The 17,328-nt window shown below is 49.7% G+C and overlaps 1 protein-coding gene and 1 non-coding gene across 2 annotated transcripts; both read left to right on the forward strand.

The window, feature by feature from the left end:
* The first annotated feature begins 104 nt into the window (after nt 1-104).
* TRNAV-UAC lies at nt 105-177 on the forward strand. Its single transcript has one exon. It is a non-coding gene; the product is annotated as a tRNA-Val (tRNA).
* Nucleotides 178-4,468: 4,291 nt separating this feature from the next.
* Nucleotides 4,469-17,325, forward strand: RS1 (retinoschisin 1; the record flags this gene model as incomplete). Its single annotated transcript, XM_010156239.1, has 6 exons — nt 4,469-4,537; nt 12,058-12,083; nt 12,390-12,495; nt 15,772-15,913; nt 16,050-16,245; nt 17,302-17,325. Coding segments are annotated over exons 1-6 (546 nt in total), but the record flags the coding sequence as incomplete, so codon positions are not given.
* Between the last annotated feature and the right edge of the window lie 3 nt (nt 17,326-17,328).

Here is a 17,328-nt window from a genome sequence, read left to right on the forward strand (position 1 = left end):
CACCGCCCCCACCTCCCACCGCCCCCACACGGACGGAGAGGGAGAGCGGAGCGCTGAGCCCCCTCGTCGATAGAAGCAGCGTCGCCGGGCGTGGTGTACGTGGCGGTTCCATAGTGTAGTGGTTATCACGTCTGCTTTACACGCAGAAGGTCCTGGGTTCGAGCCCCAGTGGAACCAGCGCCCGCAGATTTTGTTTTCGTTTTCACCCGTCTTTTTCTTTAAGGCGATGAGTTTCGACTTACATTTTTTTCCCCTCAAGATGGGCAACATCATAAACACGGAGAGAAAGCGCAGGCGCTGCTTGGGGCGGAGGAGGATCGATCTGTGGCAACGAAAGCGGAAAGGCCACTTAAGCAGGAAACCCCAGCCTGGCAGGATCTTTTCTAGAGACCCTGTGCAATAGCACATTTTTCTGAGAGTGGGAACGTAATTTAGATAATGTTGCTGCACTGCTTTCTTTCTCTTTTTCCTCTAAAAAGCGCCGTTTCCTGCAACATCAACCAAAATGCAGAGACACCCAGTGCTCTCTCTGCCTGCCTGTCCGTCACGGCTCTGTGGGACAGGGTTTACAAGGTTTTAACGTGGTTGCTCGTTGTACCTTACTCCCTGGGTACCGTTTCATGGTGGCTGGTAACCCCCTTCCCTCTGGTGCGGAGTGGGAGGCCCAGGGTGGTGCCGGGGTTGTGGGCCTCTCCACGACAAGGCCTTGCTGAGTCATGGGTTGCCTGAGTAGGGGAACTTATGGCTGGAAGCCCAATAAAAGAATGTCATCCCTCCTTTCCAGCCTGAATGATGTATGGGCCATCAGAGGACATTTTGCATTTTCCCCTGGGCCCCTTCTCACTGACGCAGCTTAGGCCCAGGCTGGCTGCTGCAGCGAAGCACAGATGGGGCCTCTCCTCACCCTAGGTCAAAGGCTTCAACCTCACTGGGACAGAACACCTGTCAGCAAGAGGAGCCTTTCCCTCCTAGTGCTGACGAGGGATCCCCCCCTGACTTCCTCCTCTTGGCCGTGTAACTAAGGAGACCACACAGACCAGAGGCAGACATGGCTACAGCGGGGAGAAGCAGCGGCCTGTGCTTCCTCCCAAGCGGGGCCAAGGGTGTGTGAATACCCAGGCAATGGTAGTGAAGGCTGCCATCCCCAAGGAGTTGTCTCACTGGGGCAGACCAAAGCACTGTTGCTTTCATCTCTGATTTTGGGGAAGTGTTTGAGCACTGGGAAAGGCCAGCACTTTTCACAGTGCACTGTAAGCAAGCGTGGTTAACTCCATCCTTGTTCTCCCCTGTACCGTGTGTTTGGTTTTTATTAATCGGGAAAAAATGAGCCATGTCAGCATGCTTCAGAGCATCTTCGCTTTTGGATTATAACGTGTTGTCTCATTTCGCATGTGCAAGCCTTTAAAAAAAGGTAACCTCTGGTCATGGATGCTGCCACGGCCTCTGTCCGTGCATGGGAGCCTTAACAAGTGCTGAGGCCAAGACGTGTCGGCAGGAGGAGGAGGGTCACTTAGGTCTGCTCAGCTGGTGTTTGCTCTTGAGTCTCTTTGCAGGATCAGAGCAGGAGGGTGTGATTTGCCTATCTTAAAGATGAAAGATTGGCTTAAGTTACTTTAATCAGGATCTTATTAAAAAACTTACCTTAATCATCATCTTAAAAAAGCCATTACCTTTGTCGGTACTTGCTCTTACGAAAGAAACACTCTGGGGTATGGGCAAGCTACAGCTATGAGATTGCAGTGCAATGCAGGGATACATGGGCTGGGTTGTAAAAGCCCTTTTGAGTAGAAAGCACCCATATATCACATAGTGAGACCTAGCAGGATAAGGTAATAACATTAGGCACCTTAAGGGCACTAAGTGCCTGTGGATTGTGCAAGCCTAAAAGTGAAGACATACTCAGGTCTGGCTTTCCTCTGATTAGTGTTGTTAGCAACATGTGTGCAGACTCCAGGAGGTCAAGCCAAAACAATGTATCCCACTTCTTGGGTAAACAGCCTTCCACAGATGGGCTGCTTCCAGGTTACAGGCTCAAAGCTGAATCAGCTGTAGCCATACTTCTCCTGATGTTGTGTATGCAAGCCTTCGGTGTAGGTACTTCCCATCCAATTGGGATATTTGTCACATGGTGCCTCCCAACTAATGACCTAATCCTGGTGGCCAGCACCAGCTGCATTGTGTTTTGTTGCATTTAGGAAAAAGGCTCCTTTTGGGAAGAGGAATTAAGCTCACACTTCAGACTCCTTGAAAGAATGTTTTGTTTCAAGAGCCAGACCTTCAGCATGTGTAGACCATCACAGCTCCATCCATTTCAAGGGAATCCAGCTCCTGACAGTTTGACTCAAACTCCAAAAGCGTTGGCAGCCTTGATCTCTCGGCTCATCAGTATCCTGCTTCCGAGAGATGCCCGTGGTTCACGAGTACATGTATAAATGTGAATTTTGCACATTCCCTAACTGCGCTAAAACCAGAGCATGCCAGTCACAGATTTGCGCTGAGACATTGCGCATCATGTATTCAGCTCCCAGATTCGTGAATCTGTGCGTGCCGCTCTGACTTAGCTGTCTGGCACATGTTGACTTCGGGAGAGACGTGAAATCATTACGTGGAATTGTGCTTCGCTTTTGCACATGAGTGCTTTTGCATCCTGCTTCCCCCCCTGAAGGCACACGCTTATGCATGCTGCCAGGTCAGTCAGGCACCAAGGAGGACTTCATGCCCATGTGTGTGTTTTGAGAGCTTGTGGATACTCAGCTCTGCTGGGCTCAGAAGGAAATTCATTTATCATAAGGAGCGTTAAATCTGCGTAAGATGCTGGCATGGGTTTCCTCAAATAGTGCTGAGCTATATCTACATATCTGTTAACAAAGCAAGGCCAACATACGAATTGGAGCACTGGCGTCTGGTCATCCACGCTGTTTAGTTCTTTCTTAGCAAATTCAGCAAATGTAACCCTTTCTGGTGCTGTACTCTGTACTGTTTTTCTCTCTTCTGTACCTGAAAGTATTTGTGTGCTTGCTAGGAATTAACTACGTGGTTCATTTAGCAATGTTGTCTGCAGCAGCAGCACAGTTTTGCTCTTTACGCTTATCAGCATGAAGGACCATCAACACCATTAGACGCAGAAGGTCTGAACTGCATAGTATTTATACAGAGATTTTAATTTTAAGGCTCTTCTACCCTTCATGTGAACCGATTTTATTTTTTTAATGCTACAGACACATTTTTTTAACAAAGACTGCCCTTTTCTTCTGTGAGGAGGGAATTTTACAGCTGGGGAGCTGCCAGTCTTGAGGATGTCCCTTTGGATAAAATGTTCTTTGATAATAGCTGTGCTATTTCTGAACAGTCTCCGTGGCAGGAAAATCGTCCCATCCATGTCACATGCCTTGGCAAGGCTGAAGCGCCTCAGTGCTGGAGGTGTGACTGCGGAGGGATGCTGTACCTGACATTCCATTTATGGGGCATTCCTAGTTTGTAGGTAACAAAAGGCAGGTGAGGTGAATCCAGGGAGCTGTTTCCGAAGAACCAGCATCCTTGTTTGCACAGCATTTTTTGAATGGATGTAGACCAGAAGACTAGAGACAGGTCTAGCTTAATTCAACAGCAGCCCACGTGACCCGTGCAGCGCTTTAATCTATTCCCTGTGCATACAATCCAAGATCTCTTGAAACAAAGAAAGCTGCTTCTGAAGCAATTGCTTTCAAAAGCCTCCATTAAAAATTCACTGCTAATTGCACATAATTAACAGAGATTGGAGGAACGGGTGCATGATCCACTGGAATCTCTAGCAGTCTCTTGTAGTCCTGAATCGTTCAGTCATTTTAAGATCAAATGTATAACGGCCTTTGATGTGAACTCGTTGAGAGGATACTATAGGTAGACCTATTAGCAAAGGGAGGTTTATTTTTTTGTTTTGAGATTTTTACAGCTCAGCAAATAAACAACTGAAAAGTGCTATTTCTGTTTGATCTACTAATTGCAGTTTTCAACCCCTTGCGGTTACGTAAATGAAAAAGCAGTAAGGCCAGGGCAGATTTCTACATACAACAATTATTAGGAAAGGCAGTGATAGTGTAGAGGTAAATAATTGGTGTGGAAGATAAGGAATACATACTACATACAATAGACAGTATATCCTACATATATTTTGTAAGCATTAGACATCTTCTGCATTTGTAGGGTGGGTATATGTGGTTTCTAGGTAATGGCCTTCCTTAAGGTCACTGATTTATGCACACACAGTCAGATTCACACTCAGAGCATCAGTACCTCAGTACTTTTTACCTTTAAAACTGTTAGGCATGACACAACCTTTAGGATGAAGATTGACAGTAATAATTGTGTGGTTGGCTTGATGGTGCTTGGTAAAATCATAAGAATGGAGGAGACTAAGGTGCTTAGGCAATGCTTAAGTTAATCTCATGCCTTCCCAGCAAGCTGGACAGCACGCTAAGGAGCTATTCCCGAAAGAGGAAGGATAAGATGCGGTTCAAGATGGGAAGCGTCCTGCTGTCTCTTCTTTTCTGGTACAAAGGTATGCATTTTGCCTCCTGAGAGGTGCTTTCAGATGTCCCTGTTTGTATTTCTTTTTTACCCATGCTTCTTGTTTCTGCCAGGGGCTGCGAGGTACAGTGCAAACCCTTCTCTATGTTCTCATGGAAGCATAATAATCTGGGGAAAGGCAAAATGGTGGAGGAGATGTGTGATTTATGTACATGAGTGAGCAGCATTCTTACAGCGCTATGAATATTCAGTAGTAAAACTCTGTTTCACGAAGTAATTGCAGTGCAAAAAAATTGCCATATAATTTGTCAAAATATGAATTTGCAAAGAAAATTGTAGTGCAGCTGAGCTAGTGAATAAATAATAATGCTGATTTGAAAAATGAGATATAGTATAACATGAAAGACATGGTCCTTCATTAATCAAAACTCTTGATTAATCAAAACCTGATCATTTTCTCTAGCAGCAAGACATTGCTTGTGGAGATCTGCTGTTTTTAAAAGGTTCTTTCAGGTATTTTGGCCTGGAAAAACTTTCAAAGGCACTTTAAGAACAAAAAGCAATCGTAAGTCAAGAAAATGGGTAAATTATTTATCAGTTTTGAGGCTTTCTCAATTTTGAGGCTTTCTCAATTTTATGGCTTTCTCAAATTTACTTTTCAGAAAGGTAGCAATGATAACAGATAAACAGGAGGTAGAAGCAGCCAGAAAATTCAGGGTCACTGTCTCCACCCATTTTAACTAACACAGATGTAGAATGAGGAGGTAATTTTCTGGATTGTGTTTGAACTTCTGGCTTCATCAAAGCCAATGCAAAGCTGCTGTTACCTTAAACAAGGCTGGGGTTGCCTTTGCTAAGTGCTGGGCAGTACCTACCAACATTGAGGCGTGACTGGAGTATGGTCTGTCAGAGCAGGGGGCAGATCTATCAGGCAGTCCAGCTTTTCCCCCATGGATGTTGAATTCTCCATGTTTTGCTTTGTCTATTTTGTTCTATCTCTCTCTCTTTCCATTGAATATTTTGGTCTACCAGATTTCATGGATAGGAAAGTGAGCCTCAACTAGCCATGCCTTTATTTCATCCTCTTAGGCTTGGCTGTACCCGTCTCTGTCTAATTAATAGGTCTTCCTTTTAGTCTTCCAGCAAATATTTGTACGTTCTCCTCATATCTTATCTCTTTGCTCTCCTTTCTTGCACGTGGGAAGGTTACTGGTGCCCGAGCTTCTTGGAAGGCTGTTTTTACACAGACTCCAGCATTTTTTTCCCGATGGGTGGCATAACCGCAATTAGTCCTTGGGATGAGTTCATACCTTGCTTTGAATCCCCAACAGAGCTTGCTTTTAATAGACACCCACACGTCAGGATATTTTTGGAAAGCCTGCAGTGAAAAATTACTTGCAGGATCACTTTCCAGGCATCACTCCTCCAGTATTTAATTTTTTTTCTTAATGCACTGGTTTTCTTAATTCACTGGTTTTCTCTGCTTTGTGGGCCAAGTGTCCTCTTCTGGACAAAGAGCGATCAGCAACCCTTTGCCCAGGTCACCCTCAGACTCCTGGCTCTCCCACCATGGAGAAGGTGCTGCTAGGTCAGTCCCTGAGCCACGTGCACGGGTGCTGTGCTAAGCTCCTTAGCTTATTTTCTCCAGCAGAGCAAGTGGCTTAGAGGAGCACCCCCAGACCCCGCGCCTTGGCTGGGCTCGTGTTTGCAGGGGCCACCACCACAGCAGCAGGTGGTGCAGCAGGCAGTCTCCTGCGACACGAGCCACAGCAGCTGCCGGGTCCCCTCCGTATGGTGAGGGGGAGCACCCCCGTGCCCCGGGTTGACATGAATATGCTTTTAGGACATTGAATGTGACATGCCGGCACCGCATTGCTCCACCCATGCTCACTACGTGTCGGGGAATGAGCACTTCTCAGCAGTTTAAGAGAGTGGGTTTCTTTTTCTCCGTTTTTCTTCAGCTTTGGGGGGGAAAAAAAAAATCAAAGGCCCAAACCTGCCTTTGGATCACAGTAAATAACATCTTTAGTGCCACCCCTTGGCATAATCGATACATCTAATGAAATTACTATGCAGGCAATGTTCTGCATAGCTCTAAGCAAGAAGGAACAAGCATGTCAATAAGATCAGAAATTGCCAAAAATTTTCAAAGGAACAGTCTGGGGAAAAAGATAATTACACATCTCTTAAGAAGAAAAGGGGAAAAGGTTGATTTTTTTTCAGATTATTTCCTTTTTTTCCAAATATTTCCACAACATTAAAAAATCTTGTAGAAACACTATGGAGATTGCAGGCATAAAAGAGGAATGGGTATGAATTAAATAGGTATAATCGTAATTATTTAAATAATTTTCATTACTTTCAGATAAATACCAGTAAATATTAAATGAGACACAATACAGATGAATGAAAATGGAAACCAAAGAAAAATCATTCACACAAAGAAAAGGAAATGGAAATGAAAGAATAAACCCACGAATAATCCCCACAAAATGAACAAGGAAAACAGCAGCTGTGTTAAAACATGAGAGAGGAGCTTAACACAAAGTATGGGCCCTTCTCCCCTGAGCAGGCTGGTGCTGGTCCTCTTGCCTTCAGTCTGAGGACTGTGCCTTTCCATGATCAGCAGGGATGAGTCCTGGCAGGCTGATATCTGCCTTGGTGGTGGTGCCCCCCTGGGGGGTGCCAACACCAAAATATCATCTCCAGGGGAAACAGGCTGAGCATTTGGCCCAGTGCGGCTTTGGGAGCCCCTGGATGAACACCCTGCATTCCCTAGGCCAGCCTGGCTCCCAAAATCTTCTGGCAGACAGATATCTGCCTATGCCCTGGGGTCTCTCTGCCTGTCAGCTTAGCTCCCAAGGACCATTTAAAGCCTGCACTTTTTAGAAATGAAGGCACTGTTTGCACCACATGGTCTCCACGTAGCCTGCTGAGCCTGGCCATGGAAAAAGCCCTGGGGGAAAACCAACAAAAAGCAACCAAGAAGCAATTGGGCGAGGGGGCTGTGCCTGCCGAGGGGATCTGGGGACGGGCCACGGCTGCAGCAGGGGTCCCTGCAGTCATCCCAAGTCTATGGGGAAAATGCCATGTGCAACGGTGGCCTGGGACACGGCAGCTTCCCCAAATGCACCTTGCTACCGAGGCTGGTGCAGCCTGATGTGAGTCACCTCGCTTGCCTGGCACGATTTCCAGGGCTGGGATGTAAAAATAGCCTAAGTTAGTAATACAGCAACCCACAGACTAGCACCTGATGGGCACTTTTTCCAGTGTCTCGACCCTCCGTGTTGCTTACCTAACTCTGCTTCCTGACACTCTCTAATGTGATGCTCAAGGAAAACAGGGACTTTCAATGGTGTGCCTTTTAGAGAATGTGATAAAACCAGTGCCATCCATTCCACTCACCTCTTTCATTTCTGTGGCAGCTTTTCTGGGCCTCCAGTCTCATTTTTCTGGGTTTTTTTCAGCTGTTTTCTTCTCCCCTGGCCCATGGCCCACATGTGCAGAAGGGAAGCAGGTGCCCTATGCACCAGTATCCACCACGCTGGGAAATCTCTGCATCACAGAGGGAGTGCTCTCTACTGGGAGAAGTGGGGAGAAAATAATTTTGCTCATCTCTCTGAGCTCTGTTAAGCTGAGATGTTGCTTACAGAGGTGAAAGGCAAAATAAACTGTTTTCCACCTGGAGCTTCTAGGCCACCTATATCATAAAGTCAATAATAAACAAAGTTATTTACATTTTCCACATACTTTGCCTGCAGTGACCAGATTTATGTGAACTTATTCCAGTAAATTGAGTGACTGACATGTCTTCTGTGTCACATTTTATTTCTCAGTTTTATTTTATAATGTGCTTTCTCATGCTTGTACATACGTCATTAATTCTAGCCACTCTAAAAAATGGCTTGTTTTCGTGGCTCTCCAGTCAGGATATTCAATATGATGTGCTCAGCCTTTGGCGGTGGTACCTCTGCCTGCACTTGCCTTCCTCCTTTCTTTCTCTTGTTTAACCACGTTCTTAATGACCACAAACCTCCTGAGACACGCAGTTATCTGTTGCTGTCATTAAAATGCCAGTAGCTGAGCCTCCTTGCTCCTGCTTGCCCCTTCCTTTCCCCAGGTAGCCCATGTTGTGGCAGCTGCTTTATCCCACTTCCACCTCAGGAAGCCCATGTGCTCCCCATCCCGGCATCCCAGGGCTGCCTCTGCCAGCTCTTTTCCTCGTCCCCCAAACCTGGGACAGTCCCTGGGGTTTCCTCTCCCCTTCATCCTGTCCAGCGGCAGGTGCCGAGCGGGGCCAGCCTGGGGTCCGTGCTCCAGCCCAGCCCTACCGGGATGGGTACTCCAGCACAAAATCATCCCCTGGAGCTTGCCCAGAGCCTGGTCCCCACATCCTGTGCTATGGAGTGGCGTTTGTGCACGGCGGCGCTCTGGACGTGCCACGCTGTGGGGCAGGATGGAGGGACGGGAAAGGCACATGCTGTATCTCCCTGCCTGTTGCGGACACACACAGATAACAATTTATTCAACTGAACTGATGGTTTGCTGGATGTCCTGGGGCGCTGTGGGGGCCGTAAATAGGGCTCTTTCCTTTTTAATGTTTTGGGGTTTTTTTCAGTCCTGTACTTTTAAAACAACGGCCCCCGGCGGCAGTGCAGGATTTATGACTCTCCCATGAATTGCAGCAATTCGTTCTGTCTGACCTACAATTACCAATTATCTTTATAACCTTCCTTGAAGGCAAACACGCTCGCTATAAAAGCATGCTGCCCATCACATTTTTAGACTATTGGCAGCCAGCTTTCCTCTTCATTTCCTTTGTAGGACAGCGCCCATCACAGCTGTAAACACACCAATATATCAATTACTGCTTTTTCCGGCCGACTGCAGGCAAGGGCATCTTTTCCTCTCCTTTCCTCTCCTGACGCCAGGGGTTATCAGGCCACGCTGCCCGGACAGAACATTTGGCCCATCGCTGCCCTGCGTACCTCCAGCCAGGCCAGACGCATTCCCTGTGCCGCAGGCTGCGGGTGCTGGTGGTAGGGTGGCTGAGCTGCTCACAGGAGCGCGCCTTTAGCGCCTTTAAACTGCCTTTAGCAGTTACCCTCTTTTGGCTCAAAAGGACACAGTTGACCACCTGTTTGAGATGTTTAAACCAACACGGAGGCATGCGGCGAGGGGTGGAGGTCCCCAGCTCACCAGGGACAGCCAGAGGGGCGTCATGCCGGTGGTCCTGCCCTGGCACTGCCTTTTCACCACTGTGTGTTGCAGGGCTCACCCAGTAACAACTGCACTGAAGAAAGGTCTTTTTTGCTTGAAATTCACCCCTTTGTTTGATGTGCAGTAGTGTGCCCTGGCTGACAAGCCTCCAAACCCTGAGAGCTGCTCTTGTAGCTGAGGAGCAGGCATCACTGGCCAGGTGCATCCACTCAAGCAAAGCTGGGGTGGCCAGGGCAGGAGGGTTTATTCCTGTGTCTGCTGCCATACACCCACCCACCAGAAGGGTATTCCTTTTTTCCCCTGTTGTTTCACTCGCAGCCATTGGGTTTCCAGCTGCATCTGTCAATGAAGTGCCAATTTTTGGTCTTGTCCAGAGCAGGGCTCCCATCCTGCCAGGAAACGCCACCGTGGCATGGGCTGGAGAGTCAGGAGAGGCTCCCACCAGCCTGGCTCCCATGCCACTAGTGCCAGTGCCACTCCAGTATTGGCATCAAACAGAGAATTGAGCAGGAGACGTGCTGCACTGCTTTTATTGGCAAAGGCAGTACAGTTTTGAAAATTGATCCTGTCTTGGTTCGTATCCTATTGATGTGAGGACAGGCAGCATTCCCTCAAACCACCATCACGCTGTGTGGCACATCACTGGGGCGGCAGTGCGCTGCGTGGCCTTGGGCTTGCCCCTCTGCCTCGGTGCTCCGGTTGCACAATGGAGTCATGGGGCTTGTCTGGGTGACATCTGTGCTGGGACACGGGGAGGAGGTGTTGCACCTGGTCCCCAGCCCACACTTCCTACAAGGCCAGGTCTGGAGACATGTACCCACGTTCTCTTGCTGATCTTGATGGGGTCTGGGTGGCCCCTGCCTCCCTCTGGGGCCTAAAAGCCACATCTTTTTATTGTAGACCCACGTTTACTTCTTCTGCAAGGGCTGATGTCTTGGGTTAATGCATTAAGTTCCCAGTGCCAGAAATGCTGCCCTCGGACACGGAAGCAAAGGAGACCATGTGTTAAAAAGAAAGTATTTTTTAAAATTTCTTTATCATTTTGGTCCACCTTTCAGACTCTTGGTACATTCAGGCTAGGTGTCACCCCCAAGGAGCAGTTGCATTTCAGTAATAAACAGAGCTTTGTGTAGAGTTTACATTTCAGCTGTTTATAATTGCACAGTGTTTGTGAGTCTTTTGAGATGAAACTTGCTATAGAAAAGGGAGACATAAATTGCCGGCATTAGTTGGAGCTTCCTAGGCTCAGCAAAGTGACAGTGTATGAATGAATAAATCATAACGAGATTTCAGTGAATAATTCAGAGTCTTTGGTAAATAGATCCTCTATTCCTATTCACAAAACTTCATTTTGGAGATGGTGGGTTTCTCATGGCTCCTCGATGCAAGTTCTTACCTGCTCAATAGCTTGGTCCTCAGTGGCTTGTGCATTCCCTGCTGGTGTTGAAAACATGCTGTTTGACGTTTGACTTGTGTTGGTGAGTTAGCAGCGGTCATGGGAGTATTTATTCTAAAATTATTTTATTTTCAGAACTGTCTGGGCACTTTTCTGCCAGTCTAAATGCTATTATAGTAGCGTGCTTTGGACTTCACTGGGGAGCAGGAGAGTCCTTTCAGCAGGGAAAGGGCTTATAAAAAAGCCATTGTTCAGTGTCAGGCAGGAGATAAAACAGGGCAGATGTTACAAAAATAACGGCTCTTTCTTAACAGCCATAGCAACAGGTTTTTGCTAAGAAATTAAAAGAAACAGGGAGTCTTGTAGGTGAGAGGGATTGGGAAGACCTGTTTACATTTTGTTTTCCTCCATCCTGTCCAGAGGGACTGATCTCAGGGCAGGCACCTCGTGGGGTGTCCCATCTCCTCTGAAGGCACCGGGGATTTGCAGTGGTGCCAGGCTGGGATTTCACCCTTGGCGTTCATTGGCTCACAAGTTTTAAGGGCAAAACGGGAAAGGGAAACTGTGGGGCAGGAAGACGCTAAAAGGGACAGGGGTGAAATCAGCTGTGAAGCAGAGGCTGAGAGCTGGCATGGGTTTCTTCTCAGGATGTTTGAGGAGTATCTGATCAGAAAGAGAAGATGCCAAAGGCATTGAAGAGCAAACACAGTGGAGGAGTAGCACTGACATGGGCACGTGCAGTGCCCTGTGTCTGCCCATGTCTTCTTGGTTTTCTCTGGCAATCAGCTTGGGGAAACGTGTTAGATGTGTCAGTCCTTCCTTGATTTATTTATCCCCAGCTCAGGAATAAATGTTCAATGCATTTCCTGGCATTTGCTTGTAGCATTTTGTTTCTGATCTCTCTCTCTTCTTTCCCCCCATGCCCACTGCTCCAGCTGTGCTGGCCCTCTCCCCAGGAGAGGTAAGTGTCTCACACAGGTTTGGCTGCTGGGTAAATGCCGTGGGCCTGGCACTGCCCGGCTCTGGTGCCTCAGGGCAGAGGGAGGAATGGCACCTGGGCCTCCAAGCTCAGGCATGCGCTTTGACCTCTGAATCCAAGGGGGAGTCATCCCATGTTTTGTGCCAGGCTGGCACAAAGAAAGGGGCAGAGAGAAGGTGCAGAAGCCTGGATGGGTGCGAGTGTCTGTCTGAGCTTCAGGACTCAGCCTCATGTCATGGTTGTCAATGACTATGTTGATTTATTATTGGTTTTTCATCTTTCCTTTAGGATGAGAGGCTGGAGCTGTGGCACAGCAAGGCTTGCAAATGCAATTGCCAAGGAGGTCCTAACTCGGTGTGGTCCAGCGGGACTAACACCTTAGAGTGCATGCCAGGTAAGGGGCCGGTGTGCGTCAGCCATGTTTGTCTGGTGATCTTCAGCAGCCTCCCCCATCGCACCCTGCATCGCAGAGGTGGCACGTTACAGCCCTACTTGTTCCAACCCAGCTACTGCTGGGGCTGGGGCAGCTGTGCCGGTGGGAGGTGCAGGGTGACCCTGTGCTGTGGGGCAGAGGGGTAGCAGCAGTGTGCACCATGCCTGGGCCTTGGCTGGTCACCCAGGGTGGCCCAGGCTGGCCGGTGCCAGTAAGCACTTCCTCCCTGCCCTGTCCGTTCAGCCCCTGGCACTGGTACTCCTAGAAATTGCCTGGGGAAGCTACTGCCATGTGTAGGATTTGATGCAGTTTAGCCTGTGACATCTCCTCTCCCAGGGGTCAATGAAAACCTTTCACCAGCTCCGTTGCCCTTCTCTGGACAGGCTCCAGCACCTCCGTGTCTTTCTTGCAGTGAGGGGCCCAAAACTGAACACAGGATTCAAGGTGCAGCTTCACCAGTGCCCAGTACAGAGAGACAATCCCCTCCTCAGTCCTGCTGGCCACACTGTTCCTGATGCAGGCCAGGATGCCATTGGCCTTCTTGGCCACCTGGGCACATTGCTGGCCCATATTCCTCCAGCTGTCGACAAATACCCCCAGGTCCTTTCCCAATGGGCAGCTTTCCAGCCACTTGTCCTCAAGCCTGTAGCACTGCAAGGGGTTGTTGTGTCCCAAGTGTAGGACCTGGTACTTCGCCTCGTTGAACCTCATACAGTTGGCCTCGGCCCATCGATCCAGACTGTCCAGATCCCTCTGCAGAGCCTTCCTGTCCTCAGGCATATCAACACTACCACCCAACTAGGTGTCCTCTGCAAACTTACTGGGGGTGCACTCGATCCCCTCATCCAGGTCATTGATAAAGATGTTAAACAGAACTGGCCCCATTACTGAGCTCTGGGGAACATCCTTTGTGACTGGCTTCCAACTGGATGTAATTCCATTCACCAGAACTAGATCATCTAGTTTCAACTCCCCTGCCATGGGCAGGCACATCTTTCATTAGACCAGGTTGCTCAAAGCCCCATCTAGCCTGGCCTTAAACACTTCCATTGATGCATCATCCACAAATTCTCTGAGAAACTTGCTTCAGTGGCTCACCATCCTCATCATAAAAAACCTCTTTCTTATGTCCAATCTCAATCTACTCTCTTTCCGTTTAAAACCGTTGCCCCTTGAAAGAGAAGGGAAGGAAAGGAGACAGGGCAGGTTTGGTTGATCCGTCCATGGCTGAGGGACATGTGTGTGAGAGGAGCAGCTCTAGGTTTCCTGACCAGGCGAGGTGTGAAGGGTGCTCTCATCCTAGCTGTGTAATGAAGGCAACTTCCTTGACTAAGGAAGGCCATACTCCTGAATAACGAATGCTGTCACCATATCTCCCAGCTGTCTCTCTCCCCAGGCAGGGAATCTTTGTATTCTCCTTGCCCAGCCCAGCTCAGCCATGGCAGTGTGGCCTGGTGTCCCCTCTGCTGGGGTACGGTTTGCCGAGCAGCCGTGCTGAGGTGTGGCAGAACTGTCTCTGGCATGGCCAGAGGGGAGCAGCCGGCCTCAGAACCACTGCTCGTGTTTTCTCCAGGTTGGCGGTAGCGACTTAGCCGGTTTGTCCGGGCGGGCAGCAGGCACCTGTTTCGTGGGTCCCTGTGCTTGGCTCAGCCAGACGTGCCAGAAGGTGACCTGCTAATTGCATTACGGTTGTGTGGTCTGCGGATTAGTGTTGCTAAAAGTAAAGTTACGTGGTGTAAGCCTGCCAAGCAGTAAACATGCAGGGCCACCCCAGCGTGGCCGCCCTCCTGCACAGGGTGAGCAGGGGCTTTTAGTGGGGTGGAAAAGCGTGATGTTTCCGTGCCTGGAGGAAGGTGGGACAGTGGCGATGTGTTTTCATGGGGAAAAACTTGTTAATGAGGTACCAACCGAGCAAGATATGTTAATGAGATATTGATGCATACAATATCGATCTCGTGGAGCTTGCTAATGAGACATTGACTGCGCTGCCACAGTGCTGGGACATTGCACCAGGGAGGCCATGGTCACTCCAGGCCCTGGGCACCTGCTGATGCTCCCCATGTTGGTCATTTTTAATGTGAGGCCTCACGCTGGTTGGTCAAGGATGGCTGAGGAGAGGAACTGTCCTACCCATGCGTGAAGCTGTGCAGAGCTTTGCTTGCTCCTTCATTGCTGAAACCCATGAAATGAACCACACTGAACTGGAAAATGTGACAGTCCCCCTTCGAGGATGACACATGCTCCACGGGCTGCAAAATGAGATAAATGCTGCCCGTGACAGAGATATTTGCCCAGGCAATTCCCAGCTGACACTTCTGAGCATCTTCTTTATGTGTACCTACATCCGTAGTGATAGCCTGCTCCCATAAAAAATTATCATAACAAAATAAAAAAACCCAAACAACTAGGTCAGGCTTGCGGGTGCTCTGCATGGCAGCATCGCCAAAAGCTTGCCTTCCAGAGCACTCACCACAGAAAGTTCTAGTGATGGTTTTGCAGCCAGCAGGAGCCTTGCTGAACCTCACGCTATGGCAGAAGACATCTGTGGGGTCAGGTTGGGTAGCCTGAAGACCTGAAGGCAAAAACTCAGATGGAGATCCCTGAGCCTTCAGCAGGGCTGGGCGTTACACCTCACTAGCACCAGCGTACCCGTAGGTTCTCCAACAGACAAGACCCTCTCCAGGTACAAATGTAGACCCCTTAGCAGCAAATGCAGAAGATCTGAGGGTGCCTGTGGAGGGATGATCAGAGCAGGGTCAGCAATTAGGGTGTGCAGACTTAGCCATAAATCAAGAGAGTGAACGGAGGAGCAGAGGGAGATGAAGCCCGGCAAGAAAAGCTGTTCCAGACATTTCTCAAGGACCAGGCAGAGGCTGCCAGCCTGGTGGCTCAATCCAGGTTGATGGATCCAGTCTGGATCTGCTTCCATGTGCTTGCAAGAAGAAGATTCGGACCGCAACATCCGAATAAAACCTTCCCCCCAAAATGCGGCAGGCAGCACAGGTTTAGGAAGTTTGAGAGAGAGGAGTGAGAAATTCATACAAGAGAAGAGTTAGAAATGAAGACCCCATGGTCCCTGGGCAGAACATATTGCAGGGGCTGTGGTCCGGGTTTAGGAGTATCCCCAGCTTCCTGGTCAGGAAGCAGCAAAACCACAGAGGGTGTTGACAACAGGCGTGCAAATGCCAACCGGGATACAAAGCCTTACGGTGTCATGTCTTTTCCCTGGTTCTGCAGAGTGCCCCTACCACAAGCCCCTGGGCTTCGAGTCCGGCGCTGTCACCCCCGACCAGATAAGCTGCTCCAACTCTGAGCAGTACACGGGCTGGTACTCCTCCTGGACAGCCAACAAGGCTCGCCTCAACGGCCAAGGATTCGGGTGAGTCTGAAAATGCCCCCCCCGACGGGTCCCGTGTGTGTGGGGGGCCAGAACTTCCCTGGCAGCATGCAGGCAGGAGGGGCTGCCCGGGAAGGCAGAGGTGGAGGACGCAGCGGTGCCAGCGGTGTCCCCTCAGGTGCGCCTGGCTCTCCAAGTACCAGGACAACGGGCAGTGGCTGCAGATCGACCTGAAGGAGGTGAAGGTGATCTCAGGGGTCCTCACGCAAGGGCGCTGCGATGCCGACGAGTGGATGACCAAGTACAGCGTGCAGTACCGCACCGACGAAAACCTCAACTGGGTGTACTACAAGGATCAGACTGGGAACAACCGGGTTGGTGGACTTTGCACTTTGGCCACTGGTCGGGGACGAATGTTTGGTGATATGAAAGCATTTGGTGTCAGCAGGGAGGTGCCCCAAGAGGGGTTCCTGTGGGAACAGCAGGGTGGATGGGACCCAGAGCTCAACCCCCATCCAGGGGCAGCATGAAGGGGGTGTCCCCACCCCAAGGTATGAGCAAGTGCCACAGTGACCAGCCACAGAAGGACAAAATGCATTTATTTGCTAATGATGACTGTGGAGTCTAGAATAAACTCAGCAGGATGGAGGCATTGGCTGGCACCACAGGGGAAGCGGCACCCCCATAACAAAACCCCTTTCTTGGCTGGGGCTGCACATCCCCAGCTGTGCCTGGGCACTGCAAAATGGGGGCTCCTGCTTTTCCCTGAAGTGCATTTCAGGCACAGAAAAACCCCTGAGACAAAATTTGCGACTTGTTGAGTCACAACCCACCCAGCTGTTTTCACGCTGCACTTCTTAGTGATCGGTTTGAAGTGAAAAATTGCACTGGGGGGACCCTACAGTGGTGCCCGTGGCCCCTGGTGCAGCCCAGCTGGGCTGGGGGATGCCACAGCTGCTGCATCCCAGGCATCCCTGTGTCCGTCCACTGGGATGGGCACTTTCCAGCATGGGAGGCTCTGGTGCCTTTGCGCATCTCCCCGCAGCCCTGGAGAGAGAGCTGTTTTTTTGAACCCCAAAACAGCTCAGTGAGACATGGCAGTGTGGCCAAGCTGTGGGGAAGGGCCCCCACAGATATTTTTCTGTCTGTATCGACGTGTCTGGGCGCCTGGCTCGTGAACGCATGGTGCCTTGCTGGCAGAAGGCGAGTGAGGGAGAATGGGGCGAGATTAAGTCTAGCCTAACCACAAAACGTGGAGGAACAATGGGGGGAAAGCGACTTACTCAGAAAACCCAGTCAGCGTCCTGATATTTTCGAGTCTTTTCTTTTGGGTGTGAAGGAGAGGGACTCCTCGACTTTGCACAAGCACCCCAGACTCATCAGGCAAGATTTCCATCCCCCTAACCGCCCGCCCACTCCTCTCCCACCAGGTTTTCTACGGCAACTCGGACCGCTCA

The sequence above is a fragment of the Eurypyga helias genome, unplaced genomic scaffold (assembly GCF_000690775.1).
Source record: "Eurypyga helias isolate BGI_N326 unplaced genomic scaffold, ASM69077v1 scaffold21607, whole genome shotgun sequence".
Lineage (NCBI taxonomy): Eukaryota > Metazoa > Chordata > Aves > Eurypygiformes > Eurypygidae > Eurypyga > Eurypyga helias.